The sequence below is a fragment of the Falco cherrug genome, chromosome 2, assembly GCF_023634085.1.
Source record: "Falco cherrug isolate bFalChe1 chromosome 2, bFalChe1.pri, whole genome shotgun sequence".
Lineage (NCBI taxonomy): Eukaryota > Metazoa > Chordata > Aves > Falconiformes > Falconidae > Falco > Falco cherrug.
In genome coordinates this window covers 115,609,416-115,629,138 of record NC_073698.1, presented here as the reverse complement: position 1 = coordinate 115,629,138, position 19,723 = coordinate 115,609,416, and the positions used below count along the sequence as shown (strand labels likewise).

Genomic DNA, 19,723 nt, shown 5'->3' with positions numbered 1-19,723 from the left:
ATCCAAACACATTCCTCAAATGTCTAATAGATGAGTTGTCATTGCTGGTGGAAAGCAACATGACGCCCAAGCAAAATGATGGGTTTAGGGCTTCTGACACTAATAAATGTTAACTGTGTTCAAAAGTGTTAGATATTTTGTGGCTATTTTAAGTAAATAAACTTGAAGACATATTGTTATTTTTCAAATTAATAGGTTGTGACTGTGCTCCAAGGTGTCTTTTTTATGTTTTAAGGGCAGAGTAAAGGCTGCCTGAGAGATACAATTTACTGAAGTCACTGTGAATGGCTAACTCCTATATGTCAGTTTGAGGGTGTGCCAAGGACAGACATTCTCAAAATCAGACTAGTTTCTTTGACGCCAACATTTTTTTTATTTCAAAATTAGTTACAGTTAAAATATTTTGTGTAGAATTTAAAACTAAGCGATTGCACCAAATTAATCTGGTGGTGGTATGAAGGAGCACTGCATGTAACTGAAAACATTTTGACTCAGAGTTTCCGGGACTAGTTCAGATTATATCAGCTATGTTAAAATAATTGCCACCCATGTCTCACGTACGATATAGTTACTATATCCTATAGCTAGTTTTCTGTGGGAACAATTGCTTGTCATCGAGGAGATTAGCTCAGCTCGATGCGCAAAAATGTATACATCACGTCACACCAGTTACTAAGATAATGCAAGCATGTATGGGAGTGACGAAACAGAACATTAATCTGTGGTAATGATAAACACGTCTGCTCTAGTGCCCGAAGCAATTTCTGCATTAAGCTGTAGTCAAAAAGATATGTCTTTATAATAAGTCTGGTTGTTTGCATGTGTTGTTATTTATACTGAGCCAACCTCAGTGTTTATCTCATTTTCATCTACAGGGCAGCAGTACCAAAAAGGAAAAACAATCAGGAAAAGTCAATTCTTTAAGTAGATACAGTATTAGTTCAAGTAAAATAGTATATAGCCACAGGGTTTGATTTCAGAAGCAATAGGTATTTAAAAATGTGGGTTTTTTCCCCATTTTTCTAAACTATTATAAAACTCAAGTAGAATATTTAGATACAGACAGCTCCAATTTGTCCATAGCGAATATGATTCAAAAGCAAAACTCCAGTTTTATCACAACCTACAATATGAATTAATCTTTTTGACCTCATTTTTATTTTCACCGTTTTTATGAGTCTGGTGTATAATGCAAGTTCTTGCCTCTTCATAAAAGGGTACACATTTAAATTTAAGTCCGTTTCAAAGCTGTAAGTATGTTGTTTAAACTTTTAGTGGTAATATGTCAATGATAATTTGAAACGTAGGTCATTGAAACTGGGCATATGATCCTTTTAATATAACCCAGAAGGTTTATAGCATTACCATTATACATAGCTATGGTTGTATTTACTATTATTTCTAATTACTAAAGAAATATCCCACCACAATCATGAATTGGTTCTAAATATTCTTAGAAAAGAACCTAAGATTTATGTGCTGTTGAGAGTGAAACGTAAGTCTTCTAACTTCCAGAAGATAAACAGTTTAGACACAGCCTTGAAGTATACCCTCACTTCATCACTCTCAGTTATGTCAAGGAGACTATTTGGGTAGTGTGAGTAGAATCTGGTTCACTCTCTAGTAACTACAGGGCTGGGTTTTTTTTCTCTTTTTTTCCAAAGCATTTTGTTCATGAATAAAATTATTGTAGCATTTTCAGACCCAACTCACTTTGCAATTAATTCAGCTGGAATTATTTAGTTGACTGAGAGGAGAAAGCCCTTATACAAAGGCTTACCTGTCTTGGACTCCCAAGTTTGATTAGTATGTAATTCTGCTCTCTCTTGCATTTTAACTCAGATGCTCTACCAAACCACAGCCGTACCTACACCTCTGACAATACTTCTACCAAGACTATGGGGAAAATTTGGGCTCCTCCATTGCCAGTGAGGCCACAATATTCATTTTTGTGGTCTACCTGTTCCATTCCTCTCCTTCCGAATCCATGATTTAATTCATTCTGATGCCTTTATCTGGGATCCCTTTGCTTGGCTGCAACAAGATTCCACTTACTAAAATTAAATATTGAAAATATTCACTGCCAACCAATTTGTTATTCTTGAATTATTTCCAGGACAATTCTGTTACTATTAGAACTTCCTGCAAAACATAAAATTCTTAGACTTGATGTTTTGCTTTGCTTATTAATCCAAATAATTAGATTTATCTCAAAAAACTGCAAGTGAAAAACGTGGTAGCCGATTTGCCTGCATCACCCCTTTAAAATGTGGAAATTTTACTTTATATATTCAAATGGAAATGCAAAAGGAATACTGGAGGTGAAGAAAGAGTTGTCGTTTAGGCTTTGCTGTAACTGTAATGTGTAAACTTTGAAAAATGTGTAACATTTTACAATCCTGTACAATGTATAATCTGATAATTGTGATTCAGTAGTTTTAGTGTAAAAATAATTTGAGGTAATTCAAAGCTTGTGCATGTAACGAGATGGGGATGAAGCTACTATACTGCACATTTTGTCAGTAATTTTCCTAAAACATTGTTCTGTATAATTGGTTCATTGTCACTCAATTAAATTGCACCTTCTTATACGCTGCAGAGCATGTGTTAGCATGCTCAGAATAGGTCCATACTATGTACAAGCCAACTGAAAAGAAAAATGTAATCTAGTAACATAGCTTACATAATTAACAGGCAAGACTTGGCAAATTGTTTCCCTGGATCCTATACATGCAGGAATCATTGCCTATAACAAAATATTCTACAGCATAGTAAATTCATGACTAAAGTGTTGATGTTAGTTCTGTAATTCAAATAATATTTTTAATGCCAGAATGCAAATACCTATTCAGTCTAGTTTTAGTACTCTTATCTTTCCAGCAGACTTCTTTGAAAAGACAGTATTCTTTTTTACTATCATCCCCTTTACTTTCATTATCTTTTTCTGTATCAATAATAGGGAAGGTAATAAGGCTGACAGCTTATTAACCTTCTAATTTTTTCCCTTGATGTGGGTGCAGGCATGGGGTTTTAAGCGAAGAAAACTGGTAGAATTTGCAAACACTTAAAAAACTTTATGTGAATTGCTGCACATATCATAAGCATATTCGGGGACTATAGTAGGAAGAAGGAAAAGTATCAGTAATGATCTAGTGACAGCCTGTCATTAAATATGCTAAAGATTAAAGATGTTTGTAAACTAAAAGGCCCACTCATTCAAACTAAATATATATATAAAAAATGCATAATTTGACAGAAACAAGAATATAACATATAACAAAGTAGAATTCGCTTTAAATTTTATGGGAAAGTGTAATTTTTAACACTGAATAAAAATGATACTCTTAAAAGTTTATTTTCTGGTTAAGACTGCCAAATCGGCACTGTATTCTATTCACTAGAAAAGCTATTGGCTCAGACTTTAAGGGATCAATATTACATTGTATTTTTTTGTAGTATACACATTACAGTTAAGGTCAGTATGTGCGAGCATTATTCTAAAAAATCCTAACGCAAGTGCCTTGGTCCAAATATTACAGTAATTTTAACAACACTGAATCCTATTGAGTGCTGCATGGAAAATGTGTTTTAAGTTTATTGTAAATCCGTTCTTTGTCAGTGTCTTAATTGAAATATTTTCTTTGATCACACTAAACCACATACAGTTGTGAGTGACTCTTCACAGGGCTTACACAAAATACAACACTATATTATGGGGAATTTAAATAAAAAAGGAACAGCTTTTCTTTTTTTGCAGGAAGTCACAGTTTTATTATAATTAAAACAATTGCGGTACACTCAAGAGAAATTACTTATGGGTAACTACCTGAAGAAGAACGGACAGCCCATTCCATGTAATTCTATGTCCATGCTATATACTTCCTTTCTTGTTTGTTTGTTTCTTTTGAACAGAAAGATGATCCCTTTATTTAGGAAAATAAAAATAAAAGTAGAATAGGTATTTTTTTGTTCCCAGGACAGACCAAATTGTGGTTTTCCTCGCTTCTAAGAAAACATACTCTCCAGAAGTCTGAGGATGGAAGTACTCAAGCTGTGGCTCTTCTTTGTCTTACCTGGTGTAATTATCTCTTACAAAATTTATTGCTGCACTGTTTACAATACTAAGTGGCTTTAAATTCCAGAAACAAATGGGTATACAAATAGGACTCAACCTTTTTATATTTAATATTTTTGCTGTCCTCTGTTACGTTTAGCATGCTTGCATACATTTGAAAGATTAAAGCATGGTGGTTAAGATTTAATTATGAATTCCAGATAATACACAAGGTTATAAAAATTTAATCTGTAGGTGTTTTTCTGGTAACATTGTGGGTTAATGAACGGTGTTTTTTCGAAGTTGTTCCCCTGGAAATTCTGTAGCTTGTTAAAAGTGGGTGGAGGGACACTTCAGAGAAAATGCAAACCCTTTTAGCTGTTTCGTTATCTAAGAGTTTCCTGTGGCTTGTGGAGTTCAAGGCTACCAGGAGGTAAAGCTGTGCTTTGCGTGTGAGAGGAAACATAAAAAGGTTTTGTCTATCCTCCTGTCACATCTTTCACTGCCTCCCTTCTTGGATTGAGCTCTAGTCTGACGTGAAATGTAAAAGCAAAAGAAGTGGTAAGCCAGACCTTCTAAGCTCCTGGAAGAAGTCTAATTTGTCTTCATTCATGGCAAGTAAGGATGCGTAATGTGCAGCATGCCCACCTGGGGTGTATGCAGGTGTGCACCATGGAGATGCACAAGTTCACACAAGTATGTGGAGAGTGCACACACATGCATAAACACATATACACATGCGTTACTAGGGCTGTCTGAGGAAAGCCTATTATAAAAAGCCCCAAACCATATCACACAATGGATGCGAGGGAAGGAACCTCAGTTTACTTTTGCTGTGCTAATTGCGGGAAGGAACCTCAGTTTACTTTTGCTGTGCTAATTGCCCTTTTGCGTTAACACATGAAAAGTGTTTTTCAGAGGTTACAGACAAGCTGTGGTTTCCATTGTGCGTAGGCCCCAAATGACTCATCTTAATTTGAGGGATCTTTACATATGGTATCCTACAATATTTTTTTCTAGTGGTTTGTTTGAGAAGCATCTTACTACTGAACCAAGAAATGGAGAAGAAAAACCTGAGTTCTCACCCATTACCCTAAAAAGCTAACCTCATAATGTCTGCACTTCTTTCCTTGTGACTGTGTTAACCCTAAAACAGAACAGCACTGTGACACGGAACCATGGAAACATAAAGTAGTTTGGGTTCAAAGTGACCTTTTGAAGGTCGTCTAGTCCAACCCCAGATCCTAGAAATTGAACTTTCTCCTTTTCCACCCTGTGAAGTTAAGGCAAAGTACTCATGACTATTTATAAATATTTCCTGAAGCTTTTCCCGTTACCTTCTTTTTGAATAAAGGTTCATTTCCTTACAGGACATTGTTAATACAGCTAAATATGGGAAATTTTACATTACTGTAGGTTGTAATCTAAAGAAATCCTTTTAAAACTCCCCAGATATGTATTCCTGGGCTGGTTTTGCTCCTTGAACAAGCCCTTTGAAAATAATCCTTAAATTAAAAATTTTAAAAATACTCTTTATTCTTGCATTACAAAGTAACTGTTTATATATATATAGCTTCTCTGAACATTTCTTTAGGCACCTCAGCAGGAACTTTGATATTTTCTGGTGCAGGATCTTGTAGATGCGTTACCCATTGACTTCAGTGGGATTTGCATTCACTCAGAAGCCCTGGGAATCAGCTTTTTTTCTCCTGCGTGTGGATTTAGACACCTGATTTTAGATGCACAGTCAGTCACATAGCTATGAGTATCTTCCTACGCGTCGGGGGTTGGATTTTTCCCCCCCAGAAATGGCAATGCTCGATGGATTATGTGGGGTGCACTCTCGGCAGGGCGCTTCAGCGCCCAGCGCTGCCCCCCCGCCTCGGCGGAGACCTGCCGGGGGTGCGCAACCCCCAGCCGGCCACCTGTGACCTGAGTGAAAAGTTAAAATAGGTAAATAAATAAATAGATAAATAGATAAAGAAATAGATAAAGAAATAGACACCCCCCCAAAAAAAAAAACAAAACCCCCAAAAAACCCCAACAAACAAACCCAAACAAACTAAGAAACCCCACTAAATCAAACCACCCCCCAAAATAAACCCACAATACAAAAAAAAAAAAAAACCCAAACCCCAAAAAAGCCTCCGTGTTCCGGGGATGCCCAAGGGCGGGCGGCTCCCGCCCGCTTCCCTCCCGCACCCCCGCGGCGGAACTTCCCGGAGCGGCTCCCGCCGCTGCCCCCCGCCGGCCGGTGGCCGCCCCGGGCGGGTCCGGCCCCCGCCCCATGGTGCCGCCCGCCTTTCAGCGGCCGAACCCCGCGGCCCTTCCTCAGCGGAGCGCGCCGGCCGGGCTGCTTATTTTATTTCATTATTTTTTCTATTTTTTTAATGTTTCCCCCCTTGCCTTGCCTTGTCAGCTAACCCCCTCTAGCGCTGAACCGGCTGCATTTGACCTGCGGGCTGTCGGCGGCGGCGAGGCGAGGGGGCGCTTCGCCTCGCCCGCCTCCCGCCCGCCCCGCTCCGCACCCCCGCGCTCCCCTCGGGAGGGCGGCTGAGGAGGGGCCGTCGCCGCCGCCGCTCCAGCGGCTCTACCTCCCCCGCTCCCCGCGCCGCCCCCGCCGGGCCGCCCGTTGCTGGCGGGGCGCGGGGCCGCGCTGGCCTCCCGGCGGAGCCGGCACCCGCCGGGCTGGGCGCAGCGGGGCGGCCCCGCGGCCGCGCCGGAGGGGGCGATCGCTCGGCGGGCGGCAGGGGAGCGGCGGCGGCACCAAAAAACTGCGGCCGGCTGCGCGGCACGCAAATCAGGAGGGAGCAGCGAGCATCACACCAGAGCCGCCTGGTTTCTGATTGCTCCGCGGCAGAGGGGGAGAGACAGAGACTGAGAGGGGGCGAGCGGCAGCGCCGGGGAGCGGCGGCGGAGGGGCCGGGGATGCCGCCCCGCAAGTTTCCTTGATGCCTTCGGGAGCGTGAGGAGGCGCCCGGCCCTTGTCCCCCTCCCGCCTCGGGAGCTCGGCGGCGGGGGGCGAGACGCTCCGCCGTGGGAAACTGAAGCCCCTCGGCGCTGCCTCCGGCCGGGGATGCGGGGGGCCGTGCGGCGCGGACGGGGGAGGAGGCTGCTCCCGCGGAGGAAGCTGCTGAAGCTGCCGGGAGCGCTTCTCCGGGGCTGAAGGTGCCACCGGCCGGAGCCGGAGGAGGGAACGGAGCGCGACGCCCCCGCCCCCCGCCCCAACCCCGGCCGTCGCCTCCTCGAAGTTGCCGGAGCTCTCCCGGCTCCCAGCGCCGCCGCCTCCCGCGGCGGGGCGGCAGTGGGGGCTGCCCGCGCCCCCGCCCTCCGGGCCGCCGCCGTGCCCCGGGACCCCGCCGGTGGATGCGCCCGCCCCGGCCCGGGCAGCCCCCGGCGGCAGTGCAGGCAGCGCAGCCGGCCGGGCCGCACCGGACCCCGGCGGGGTGGCGGGCGGGGGCGCCGCGGCGGCGTTCCCCGCCGGCCTGAAGAAGGACGGGCAGCCTCGGCGGGCCGAGGACGCGGGGCGCTCGGCGGGCACCAGCCATGGGGTGTTGTGAGGTGAGGGGATTGCTCTGGAGAGTCGGCCTCTTCCTCCCCCTGCTGACAGCGCGCCCCGCCGCCGCCGGTCACGTCGCCAGCAACCACGGTAAGGGCGGCCGGGGGATGGAGGCGGGGGGGGGGGGGGGGGGGGGGGATGCTGCGGTGCGGGCGGGCTCCCGCTAACTTTCCGGCGGCCGCAGGGTGCGAGGGGCCTGGGGCCGCACCTCCGCCCGGCCCGGGGCAGCGGGGTGCTTGCCGAGGCCGGTGTCGGGGCGCTGGGGTGCTCAGCAGCTGGGGATCCCCCCGGTTTTGCACACACACACACACACACACCCCTTCCCCGGCCGCTAGAGGGGACAGAGGGACCGGGGGACCGGCCGCCGCCGCCCCTTCGTGCCGCCTGTGCCCGCCACCCCCAAAAGTTGGGGGTTTGGTGAGAGCGAAGCAGAGGGGCTTTGGTATCCCCCTCCCCGTGCCGCAGCCCCCTCCGGGGGCTGCGGCCACCCCTGCCCGGACCGAGCAGCGGAACGGCAGTTACCTCCCGCTGAGGGCGAGCGGTACCATCGGCTCTTTTTTTTTTTTACTTAAAATGTGTTTTTTAAGGTTTAACTTAGCTCCAGCCGAACGCAGAGCGACTGCGGAGCGGGGCTGCGAGAGCTCGGTGCGCCGAGGGGAATCGCTCCCCCTCAGCCAGCTGCCCTTAATACCCAGCTAGCACCCAGTCCTGCCCTTGGCACCCCCTTTTGCCGTGCTACGCTGTGATTGTCCGAAAAAAAAATAAATTACCATTTCAAGGCTGGCTTTGTCACAGGTGCGTGCTCATCGTCTCTTACTGAAGGCAGGCTTTGAATTCCTTAGGTTGTAAACTGTGCGTTTCAGCAAAATGCCTCTGGATTAAAGGGAATTGTCCTGTTTAGAAAAATAAAAATGCACAGCACATCCAGAGGATATCGGGTTTTCTTATGAAGAACTGAAAAAAACCCACCAACAACCTTATAACTGATCGTGAAACATCAATATATGTTATTGAACATCTGGATAGAGCAGCGCCTTTCCTTAACTGTTTGTTTGATGTACATCTCTCTGTTTATATGGAGGATGTAGGATGCCTCTATTCCTAAACTGGGAGTGTCTCACCTACTTTTAAAATTATTTTTGTATGATTTAGCTTCCATCTGACGGAGTGACGTGAGTGGAAATGGGACTGAAGGGTAGCCTTCTATGTTGCTTCCAACAGTAATTATTTCACCCACTGTTACTGAAAGGGCTGGAAACAGCTATGGTGGAAAGTGACGATCAGAGAAAACAAACTGGGTTCAGTTGTGGAGTACTCTCGGATCTGTAGTTCATATATTCTCACACTGCTGTTTTACAATCTGTTTTCAGTGGTCATTGTATCCCTGCGGGTAACAGTAAGAGGAGAGAATACAGTATCTAGAAGATAGGAAAAATATGATGGTATGGCCACAGATACCCTGAGCAATCAGGGTCACTTGTGGCCTGGATGTTCCTTTACCTCTTGTGCACTAAACATGATGAATAATTTCAGTTTGTAATTGCATAACATAGTCGTATCAATGCTGTATTAGATTTTACCCTTACTTGTGTCTTAGAAAATGTCAGATTTTCCAAGTAGCACAACATAGCTTTTTTCCTTTTCTATCGCTCATTAGTGCATGCTAATGTCGGCTATGTTACCACAAGGCCTAACAAGATACATGAATGTGGTTTAAAAAAACAATAAATCTATTCACTGTGTTATAGAATGACCGAGGCACAGTGTCTGCATCAAAGGTGAAGAATTTTTATTAAGTAATACTTGTCAGCTTAGGTTTCTAAACTAGTATTTGATATCCTAGGATTAAATTAGTATTGTTTAAATAGTGTTTTAAAAACTAGGTGAAAAGGGGTGGGAGGGAATAGTTACCAAAATCAATTTAGGCCAAAGAAAAGGCTGTCAAGTGGTTTTTTTTGATGTTGACATAACTTTTCTCAACAAGTTCAGGTACTGAGGTATTGGCTGTATAAGTATTGATGAATTACCTAACTTCTGAACAACTTCTCTTTCTGCACCTTGTTTCAAAACGTACAATGAAACGAGCGACCTCTTGTCTTTGGTACTGTCATTGTACCATAGAAATCAAACAATAAGTGTAACTCAACAAAGCATGTGCAAACCGAAAATTTATTGAATTAATACAGGTGCTTTAAAACGCACCCCCCACCTGATTAATAAAATGCTAGCAGAAGAGTCTACTTTTAATGATTAATTTCTCTAAATCCAGGAATTGGATGAAAGAAAATTAGTACAATAAAGAAGTTGCCCATTGTGTAAACACTTAAACGTGTAAGTATAAAATGCCAGTTACTAACACTTGGAGTCCCAGCTGTAAAGAATTTCTTGAAAGCTTGTGAGAAAAAAGCACCCCCAAACAAACTCTGAAATTTTCATAAGGTGATATCTTCAGAATGTACGTCTTGGGAACATGTTTGCTGTGGGGTTTTCACTAGTAATAATAATAAAAACTTAGATTGGCTTTACTATCTGATATATTTAGTCTTCTATTTTGTATTTACAAACATACCAGCATTAATACTAAATGGGAAAGGAATGTTTTGTATGGGTTTCTTGATTGCTTGGGAGAAAAAGGTGTAAGGGGAATACGTTTATTAACCCGGCGCAGGAAACAGGCAGCCCTTCCACTTCATTTTTAATGGTTTATTTCCTCTTATTAAAGAGGGATTTTCAGAGAATTAATATACTCCAGTCTTATAAATTATTGTTATTACTGTGTTGGGATTAATCTTTTTGTTCGTTTTATTCAAACAGAAAGATGTATTTTTTTATATAGTTCCAAGACTCTTAGGTTGTCATTCTTCACCCAGTAAATCAATGCGTGGCGTTTTACAGTATCTGTAGCAAGGCAGACACAAACAATACTATTGACAGGGAAGTGAATTTACTCATTCATCTTAATGGAGTGGTAAGTTCAAAAACAAATTATGACCATGCCAAGGGCTAGCTGTTACTAGAAAAACCCTGTAGGTAGGCATAGCCATGGAGCTGCATAGGAACAACGTACCACTGCAGTCTGAAACCAAACTGCTTGGAACATAAGCCTTAATTAATGGCGTAGGATGAGTGCTTGCATGTTCATCTAAATTTTCATTAGTTGTCCATGACATCCAGTTATGAACAAGTTGCATTATTAGGCAGGATTTCAGCCTGTGTTGTGGGATTGCTGTTTGGTTGCCAGAACGCAATGAATTAGACAATTGCTCTCAAACCTTGAAGTCCAGATAATAATAGCATCTGAGCTGTGAACTTCTTTGTGCAAAACGTGTATGACCTTTTAAGACAAAGGTCGCATCAGGTAACAGCTTGACCGTGTCTTTTGCTAAGCATCCATGCATGTATGTTTCCACATATATGTAAAATGGAAATAATATTTTCACCCTGGTTTCTTTCAAACTGTATCTGTAATGATATGACACCAGACGATTAATTTCTGAAGTAAACTACAGAACTTACGGAGTTGATAATGCGTCAGGTCTACCGGTGAACTGTAAAAGCAGGCTGTTGCTTTTTCAGTTACCAGGTATTGATACATCTTGTCAGCTTATGCAAGGTTGGTCTTTTTGTGCTTCCTTCTAAAAGGCACCTGCATTAATTTTCTTCCTCATATCAAAAAACCCAAACCCCGAGGTAAGAAATAATGTCAAATTTAAGTTCCAAAATTTGTATAGCCTTTATTTTCACAGTGATTACACTAGATGTAAATTGGGTAGCTCAAAGTAGGTAATAAAGCTTTTTGATTCTGGTATTAAAATCTCAGACAGATTACTAATGACCTTGAGTTATTCATCAGTTCAAAGAAGTTGGCTTATTTTTATTCACATATTTATTTTTACATAAGCGCAATCCATCACAGCTAAGCACTCTTTCTGAATACAGCACTCAGAATTTTCCTGTAGCAATAAGGAGACTTGGTGTCTGTGGGGACTGAACTTCTCTCTGAATGAGACTGGTGTTTCACTGCTAGAGGGTATCCCTTACTTTGAGGACTTAAGGTACTGTGAAGAAGGCTGTGCTGCAGCCTGTGTTGTACTCATCCTGATGGATTTTGATGTTAAGTTTTCCAGCAAGTATTTTTTGTGAGCATTTTCATCATTCCGGAAAGATGAGAGAATGGAACAAACACAACCATTGCAGTAAAAGTGTGCCATTCCCTTTTAAGTATGTAAAGTCATGAGCAAAATCATACTTCAGTTTCAAGCTTTTAAGAAATTTTAAAAAATATATTTTTACCCACGCATCTCACCTCCATATAGATTTGAGTGCTAATGAAGACTTTGGAACCTCTGAAGCTGAAGATACGCATAGAATGACTTGTTATCCCAAAGCCTCGATTTGTGTGCCATAAGTATGAGATGCACAAATTTGCAGTTAATGCTTCGTGATATATTCCTGGTGTTGTATTTGGCAGTACCAAGTGCTGTTTGGATATTGTTAATAATTTGTTTTGGACGAATGAGAATGATCGGTATGGAAATATTAAAAAATGTATCGCTTAAGCAGATACAGTTTAAAACTAGGTCAGTACAGTAGTTCTCATGTAACATGAGGGTGTGAAGGCACCACAGGGGAACTAAAGTGTTTCCAAAAGTATACAACGTGGCCTTCTTGAGGAAGGAGGCAAGTCAAAATTTAAGCTAAATGTTACAAGGAGGTATGGAAAGCCAAACTTAAGAGAGCAGCTGACAGTTAGTGAGCAGTGGTTTTTCCATCTCTCATGATTTATTCAGGGAGCAGTGTTTCCAGTTTCAGCCAGCATCTTGCCTACAGCAGGAAACAAGCCAGTGTAGTTCCTAGAAACCGGACTGACACCAGCACAGAGGGGATGGCCATACCTCACCTGCCTACTCTTCTGCGGTTCTTTTCAACATCTCCCGCTGGCTGCTCTCAAACTGGCCCTCGGTATTGGATCAGATACACTTGAGAATGGTCCAGAATGACCATTCTTATCCTCGTGTGCATTTAACAGTTAATTTTTGGCCAGGTGTCACTTCTTTTGGCAAGTCAAGTAGTTTACAAATGAGAGAAGGAAAAAGCATGCAGGAAATTCAGTGTTTTCTTATGCAGATCTCCTCTGCGTTTCCAGATACATGTTTTTAGGTCAGATTACTTAGATCTGAACGATGGGTTTGTTTAGGGTATCTGATGTTAGACTTTTCACTTGTGGATTTCAGGAAAGTCTGAAAGTTCAGTAAATTATTTGTCAGTAAGATATAGAGTAAGTTAATATTCGATTTGTTGGCAATTTTTGAAAAAAATGAAAACCCTAACATGTTTAAAACTCCTTTAACTGATTAGTGATATTTAGAAACTGATACAATATGCAATATGAGAAGCATTTCATTTTTTTTTATATCCCAATATAGCACAGCTATGTTAGCATACATTCTTATACCAGCTGTGTGTGTAAGGTGGAAGGAACATTTCCGTGAGGATCACTGAATTTTCCTAACTGCACATTGACATAAGAAGAGGCTAGTCCTTCGTTACGCCCCTTGACATGCTGAACTCTGTGACAGAGAGAGAAAATGGTAAATAGTGTGGAAACAGACAAGTAGGGAAAGAAAGTATTTGTCCAAAATCTCTGCTGACCTCCAGGAACCATGTTATTGTGCAGGAGAGGTCAACAAAAAAGGATCTATTGTGAACAGTGTATCTTCAGAAGCTGGTTTTGAACTTGTAAATGATATACCAGTATTTATGATAAGGGGTTGGAACTAAGAATTACTACTGAAAAGATTTCTCTTGCATGATAAAAATGCGAAATTGTTTGCAGGATTTCCTTCTGGTCTATACAAATCAGCTTACTCAACTTCATGAGAAAATGATTCTCCAGACCTTTCTCTTAGATTACTTTCTGATTGTTGAGTGCCACTTCCTTATCATTTTTGGTTTTGTGAATTTCTCTCTTGGCAACTTCTGTAAAATTCAGGATTTTTGTACTAATGTTTGGTTTTTTCTTACTTGGAATAGGTTTGTATGACCTGTTAAAAACATAAAGAACTATATTTTTATCTAGTAATTTATTTTTAGGGCTTTTAAAATGCATTTGTAAACATTTATTTCCATTTCTGTGCTTATTTGTCAATAATTATCACTCTGTCTTCTGGCAGAATATTTCCAGACTATACAAAAGCCTGTAAAATTTAACAGTGACATTATCTTCAGCTGGTTTATGTCTCTTGTAATCCCCTTAGTTAGTCTTCCAGCCAACTACTTATTCCAGCAATCCTTATACTAGTTCCAAGGATGCTTTCATTATCAATCTTGCAACACCTTTTTTTCTTTTGTGTAGGTAGGTTATTGATCGTTCCCACATCTAAGAATAAGTCTGTTCAAAATAGGTAAGCATCAAAGAGAAGTCACTTCAATTAATTCAGCATCTGTTTTTAACGTAAGTACTAATTTTAATGTGTTACAGAACACAGCTTAGAGACCAGTCTTGGTTTTAAATCCACTCCATGTTTTATAAAGATATCTGAAACTTGCTAATCCATTATATTAACAAAGAGCAACCCAAAAGCATCCCAACAAAACAAATGCCTCAACCTGTAAGCTAGCAGATACTATTACTTTGCTTTATGAATCTTTCCACATTCTAAACACCTAAAGCCTCAATAATTATTATGTGTATTTAAAGAAAGTAGGGGTATTTCGATCTTTAAACTAAGACTAGATTAAGAAAATGCTGTAATATTCTTAACTGACATTTCTTTTGGTGGCCCAGTAGGATCAGTTTTTTCAAAATTCAAAAACATTTATTTCATGGGGAAATTATATCTAGATTGAAAATAAATGTTCTGTGGAATAATCTCAGGATTTAAAATCTCTAAATATAAAAAGGTGACATTCACATTTAACAACAATTTGGAAATCTTGATTCAAAACTCTAGAAACATTTAGTATTAAAAAAGTCTTAATGATATAACACAACATAGAATAAATTGTACGAACGACGAACGTCAAACAGACTTGAAACAAGGTCAATTAAAATGAAGAACTTTAGCTTTGAATCTTTTTCCTGTTCTTCAAAAATCTGTAAGGAATGGGTTACTATAAAATCTATTTTTAAGTTGTCCCAATGTTTTTGAGGTTATATCCCTAACTCTCCCCACATACGCTTCTCTGCCAAACCCCGCACCACGGCTCAAAGTTCTGTGTCACTGTGATTTATCTCTATGCAAAGAAGGGGACAAGCTGAAATTCTGAGGAAAGGTGGGGTCCTGATTCTTTTTGTATTACCCGCCAGAGGCGGCCATGCTTCATTCACTTGGTCACCAGCTTTGTGACCCTTAACATTTCCTTAACTGTGGTGTTAATGTTGCTTGAAATCCTCTTCTGGGAAACGTGGGGTTTGGTGCAGCCCAGAAGTCCACACAGGATCTCCAGGAGGCTGCTGTGGGGGAAGCTGCCTGTCCAGGGCTGGCCTCTGTCCATGGGTCTCTATTCCTTGTACCAGCTGGTACAAGACCGTCCCACCATAAGAAACGTGGAAAAAGTCTTTCTTGTTATCGCCTTTCGTCCACTTTCCCTTTTTCTTCCACTGTCCCCTGTTTTGTTTGTGCTCATATTTAAGATTCTACTTAATATCTCTAGGAAAAAACAAGAATTTAAAGGTGTAATACTCTTTTAACAGAAATTCTTGGTTTGTGTTTAGGTAGATTTGTAAGAAGCTGGTAGACTTGGTTTTTTGGTTGGGTTTTTTTTTTTTTTTTCCTTTTAGGAGAGGTGGTTTTATTTGTTCTAAGTTGACTGAATTCCAGGCAGTCTTTGGAGGTGTCTTAACTGTTTGCTGACAGGTTCTCCAAAAAGAGCAATACCAGATTAATGAGGGCTAGATGCACAGCAGCTCCCTGCAGGGCAGGGCAGCTCTGTTGGATAGCATAAGCAATACTCGTGTGAGAAGCAGTAACATGAGCAATCCGGAGTGAACATTTTAATATACAGATATGTTAACTGCATTTGTAATACAGCATTCCTTCATGGCAACAGATTCTTGAAATTACACAGGTTTTAGCTTCGATTAAAATCAGTGCTGTGTCACTTCCACGCAAAGGAAAAGGTGGGTAGTAGGCACCATCTGTAACAAGCTACTGTGAAGGTACACACAGAATGAGGACATAGTGAAAGGTGTATTTACTGGGATCTCTACTGTCTCAATCCATTTAATGGCTTCTGCACCTAGAAGAAAAGGGGAAAAGTCACATATAGCAAACAGTATCATTGATGCATGTAATGAGTGATTTGTTTTGGCTGGGGACCTTTGGTTAGAGCGCGCTTGCTGCTGTAATTTGTATTCTCTGGCTGCTGGTTGCTTCTTGGCTTAAAATAAAGGAATAAAAGAATGAATTGGAAAGCATTCTGTAAAATAATGCAGTAGCATTTTAATCTTGGTAAAAGTGATTATCTCCCTGAAATTTCCTGGGCCAGTTTTCCCAGTGGGTTCCAGCTGCTGGTTTAAAATCAAATTCTATAGGAGAAATTCTGCAAAAATTTAGAATTAAATTGCTGAACTATATTTTGGACATATTAAAAAAATATATGAAAGGGGGCCTAGCCATTTTTTCTGTAGCGCTTCCATTCTTCGTGGCTGGAAATTGATTGCATGAAAAGCATTTAGATGAGGGATTCATATTTCAAAATGTGGTTTGGATCCAGCACTTTCTGCTAAACAAAGTGGGGCCACGTAAAATTGCATAGTCCTTCATGTTGTGCCTGTTGTGTCTGGCTGCTGAAGATCTTTGAAGGGGAAGGTAAAGGAAATGTAAAACCTTTGACTCTGTTAGATTTCTTCTGTTTGTATTGCTGGAGTTGCTAAATGCTCGCATGCCAGAATAATACAGCAGGAACACCCACGCAGAGGGTTATGTTAGATTTAATCATTCAGTTTAGTGGACTTTATTTTTTAGAGGGGCATTTAATTTAGGTAAATATGAATACTGTTAGTATTTAGGAATGAAGAAACATGATGAGAGGTGTGGTACATGTAAGCTTCTCAGCCAAACTCGCACTCAGACTGCCATCAGTTGTGGTGGAAACCCAAACTCTTGTTGATGCTATGACAGCAGTAGGAACGTTTACCCTGTGATTTTGGTATATGATAAAAAAAGGTTATTAAGTTACAGATTTTCACACTAAGAATTTCAGAATTAGCTATTTCCTTCTTTAAGAAATACAGAGAAGGATCTCATGCTAAGGGTAAGAATTTGCTTTTGTAAAATTGCCTGTATTGGAAGTGATAAAGATGTGTTGTATTCAAAGGAGGAGGAATGATTGTGTATACTGCACAAAGAAAAAAGGTCTGCTAGAGAAAAACTGCTTCTGAAGAAATCTGGGATTGTAAAAGTCAATGAGGAAATCAGATGGTATTCCATGTCATGTTAATGGTTCCTCTTGATGCAGATGAATATAATGATGTTATCATATACTTCATTTTTCTATAGGCTATCTAAAGGGCATCTCATCTAGTGTAGAGAAATGAATGCATTTGGTGATTGGAAGGAGTCCAACGTTTCTTGTAGCCGACATTTAATACATGGCTTTGTGCAAATATTAGGCTGCATGCAGTTATTTTTTCAGTGTTGATTCACTTCAAAACTATTATTTTCACAATATTCTTTTGAGCAAGTCTTCTGTGTCTTTATAGCCACTGAACTAAGGAGAAGAGTTAAAGGCCAAAGCTTGTGACCCATTTGTGACACCCACTGCATCTTCCAAGGAGTTAGTTTTTTATGTGCTCAGAGGTAGGTGGCAGAGGTAGATACCACACCTTGGTTTTCAGTGTAGTCTTCAGTGAAACTAATTGTTATTTTTTTTCCCTCCTGTATTTCACTAAGTTGTTCTCTACAAGGAACGTTTTGTCCTTGTTTTAAAAATCCGTGATATAACCCAGCGTGTCAAAATGTTGAATGCTTATGAAGTCGATTTGTGCCACACAAATTAAAGACCTGAAACTTTCTTGCCATTTTCTGTACCTGGTCTCTTTAACAGCCTTCCTGAAGTCAAGGCCTCCACTCACAACAGAACTCTTGGCCAGCTCGCCCACAGAGCTGTCGGCTCCCACTGGCTTGGGAACTAGCTGTCTTTGATGTAGACTGTGAGCCACAGGGACTGCTTCAGTTCTGGCTTATCCTAACTTTTAAATGTGGGACTTGCAATAGTATAAAAATGTAGTTAATACAAAATTTCCTTTTCTAGTGCAATTTTTTATATTTTAAAAAGTTCATTTTTTTCTCTCCTTCTTCACATGCCATTCACGTAGGATGATGGTTTGTTTAGATTAGCAGTGTAATCCTCTACTAAATGATCTGAATTACTTAAGGCAAGAGAGATGCCATCTTCCATGGCATAAGCATTAGATGGTAATGAAGGCATGCAGCTTGCCAGTAGATTATGTTAAGCAGCAAAGGAATTTTGAAACTTGCAAGTAAAATAGGCTCATTTTCAGGTAACGTACCAGGGCTGTCCTTGCTAGGTTGCATAAGAGCTCTGATGGCCATGACCTCATATTCTGTGGCTCTTTTTATCACTTCAGTTGTCCTTTCTTTTCTTTCCTCTTTTTTTTCTTTCTCAGCCTTACTCCTCTGCTAAAAGGTGTCTGTCCATCAGTGCCCACAAGTTCCTTTTAATTTCTGCTTTTTATGGTTTCATTCCTCATTTTGCTGCATTTGATTTAGGCTGTTTGGTTTCCTTGTCCTTCCACTGTCTCTGAGCTCTGAGTGAGATGAGAGAATGAGAAGAAAGCTTTCTGTACCTGTTGACTTGGAAGATACAGTGACTGGACCATCCCGTGCAGCCTTGCAGCCCTAAGATTTTATGTATGTATGGAGTATGCTTAGTTGCTCCGTGGTAACAGTACCAGCACAGTCAAACTGATACACAGAGTCTGCTAAGGATGGAATGCAGTAAGTGTAAATAAGCTTTGGCAGAGCCAAAATTTCAAATTGCTGTAGAGAACATGTTCAGTTTGAGTAAATGTGAGCTTATAGCAAAGGACATCAGTGAATATCTGTCAGGATGCTTCAAATCACAGAAATGCTAGTGTTCTTGAAGTAAAGATGCAGAACATATTTTCCCTTCTCTTGCTCTTGGAAATGTTTGAGCAGTTTTGTTTTCAGGTTTTTTTTGTAGAAGTCCACTTCAAACATAGGGTTTGAAATAGAATATTTTAGTTTGGTAAATGTTGAAGAGGCAAAAAAACTGTTGTAAGATGAGAGAGTTAAGTAACATGAGCTATAACCATAGTTAGAACGGAGGTCACACGTGTACCTAGTTTCCCATTTCGTTCCTTTTTCATGGCACACCTGATGTTGCCGCAATACATCAAAAGTTCCAGTAATGCTTAGCCTATTCACTTTACTAATAATAATTTTCCTTACTTCCTTTTTAAGAAGTAGTTTTGATTTTAAGTAATGTCCTGAAGCCTTAGCCTTAGTGGCTTTCTGTTATATTAGAGCAAATTAGGAAATTATTTTTAACAGCTATAGTCTGATAGAAGTATGTTATACTTGAGAGGTGTGCCTCAAGAAATGAAAGCTGATTGAAACTGGTGCTACAGACAGGTATTTTGAAAACAAAAAAGAAAATCAATAATAGATTAGGCTTGATTAGCAGTTGACATTTAGAATGGCACATAGATAATGTTAAAATTTACTGACAACAGGCAGTCTTCTTCCTGATTTGCATTTGTACCTCCATTCTTGGTTCAGATGGATCATGGTACATACATTGTAAAGGTTAATGAACAAATTACCATATTGCTCATCTGATTGTTCAGGCTTTAGCCTGGAGGTCTGAATGTTTTATAATGTAGTTTGTCTTATGTAGAACCTTAATTTGTTTAAATTTTTTTGTTGTTGTTATATGAAATTCTGAATTGTTTAAAAGTTTAGATGAGTCCAAAATAATTTATGAACTGATTTTCTGCCCTACCTTCCTCCATACACTTGCTTTACTCTGCTGCAATTTAAGCATAGTTTTACCTGATTTGCATTCTTTTTAAGGGAAAAGAGCGTGAGGATCATGGTCCTCAGTTGCTTCCTTTCCATTTA

The 19,723-nt window shown here is 40.9% G+C and overlaps 1 protein-coding gene across 2 annotated transcripts in view; it reads left to right on the top strand.

Moving 5' to 3' along the window:
- Positions 1-7,570: 7,570 nt before the first annotated feature.
- Positions 7,571-19,723, top strand: part of EPHA6 (EPH receptor A6) — a 513,385-nt gene continuing 501,232 nt past the window's right edge. For both annotated transcript variants that reach the window (XM_055703220.1, XM_055703219.1), the window contains exon 1: positions 7,571-7,703. In XM_055703220.1, the coding sequence (XP_055559195.1) occupies positions 7,601-7,703 (103 nt within the window). In that variant the 5' untranslated portion in view covers positions 7,571-7,600. The remainder of the gene's footprint in view (positions 7,704-19,723) is intronic.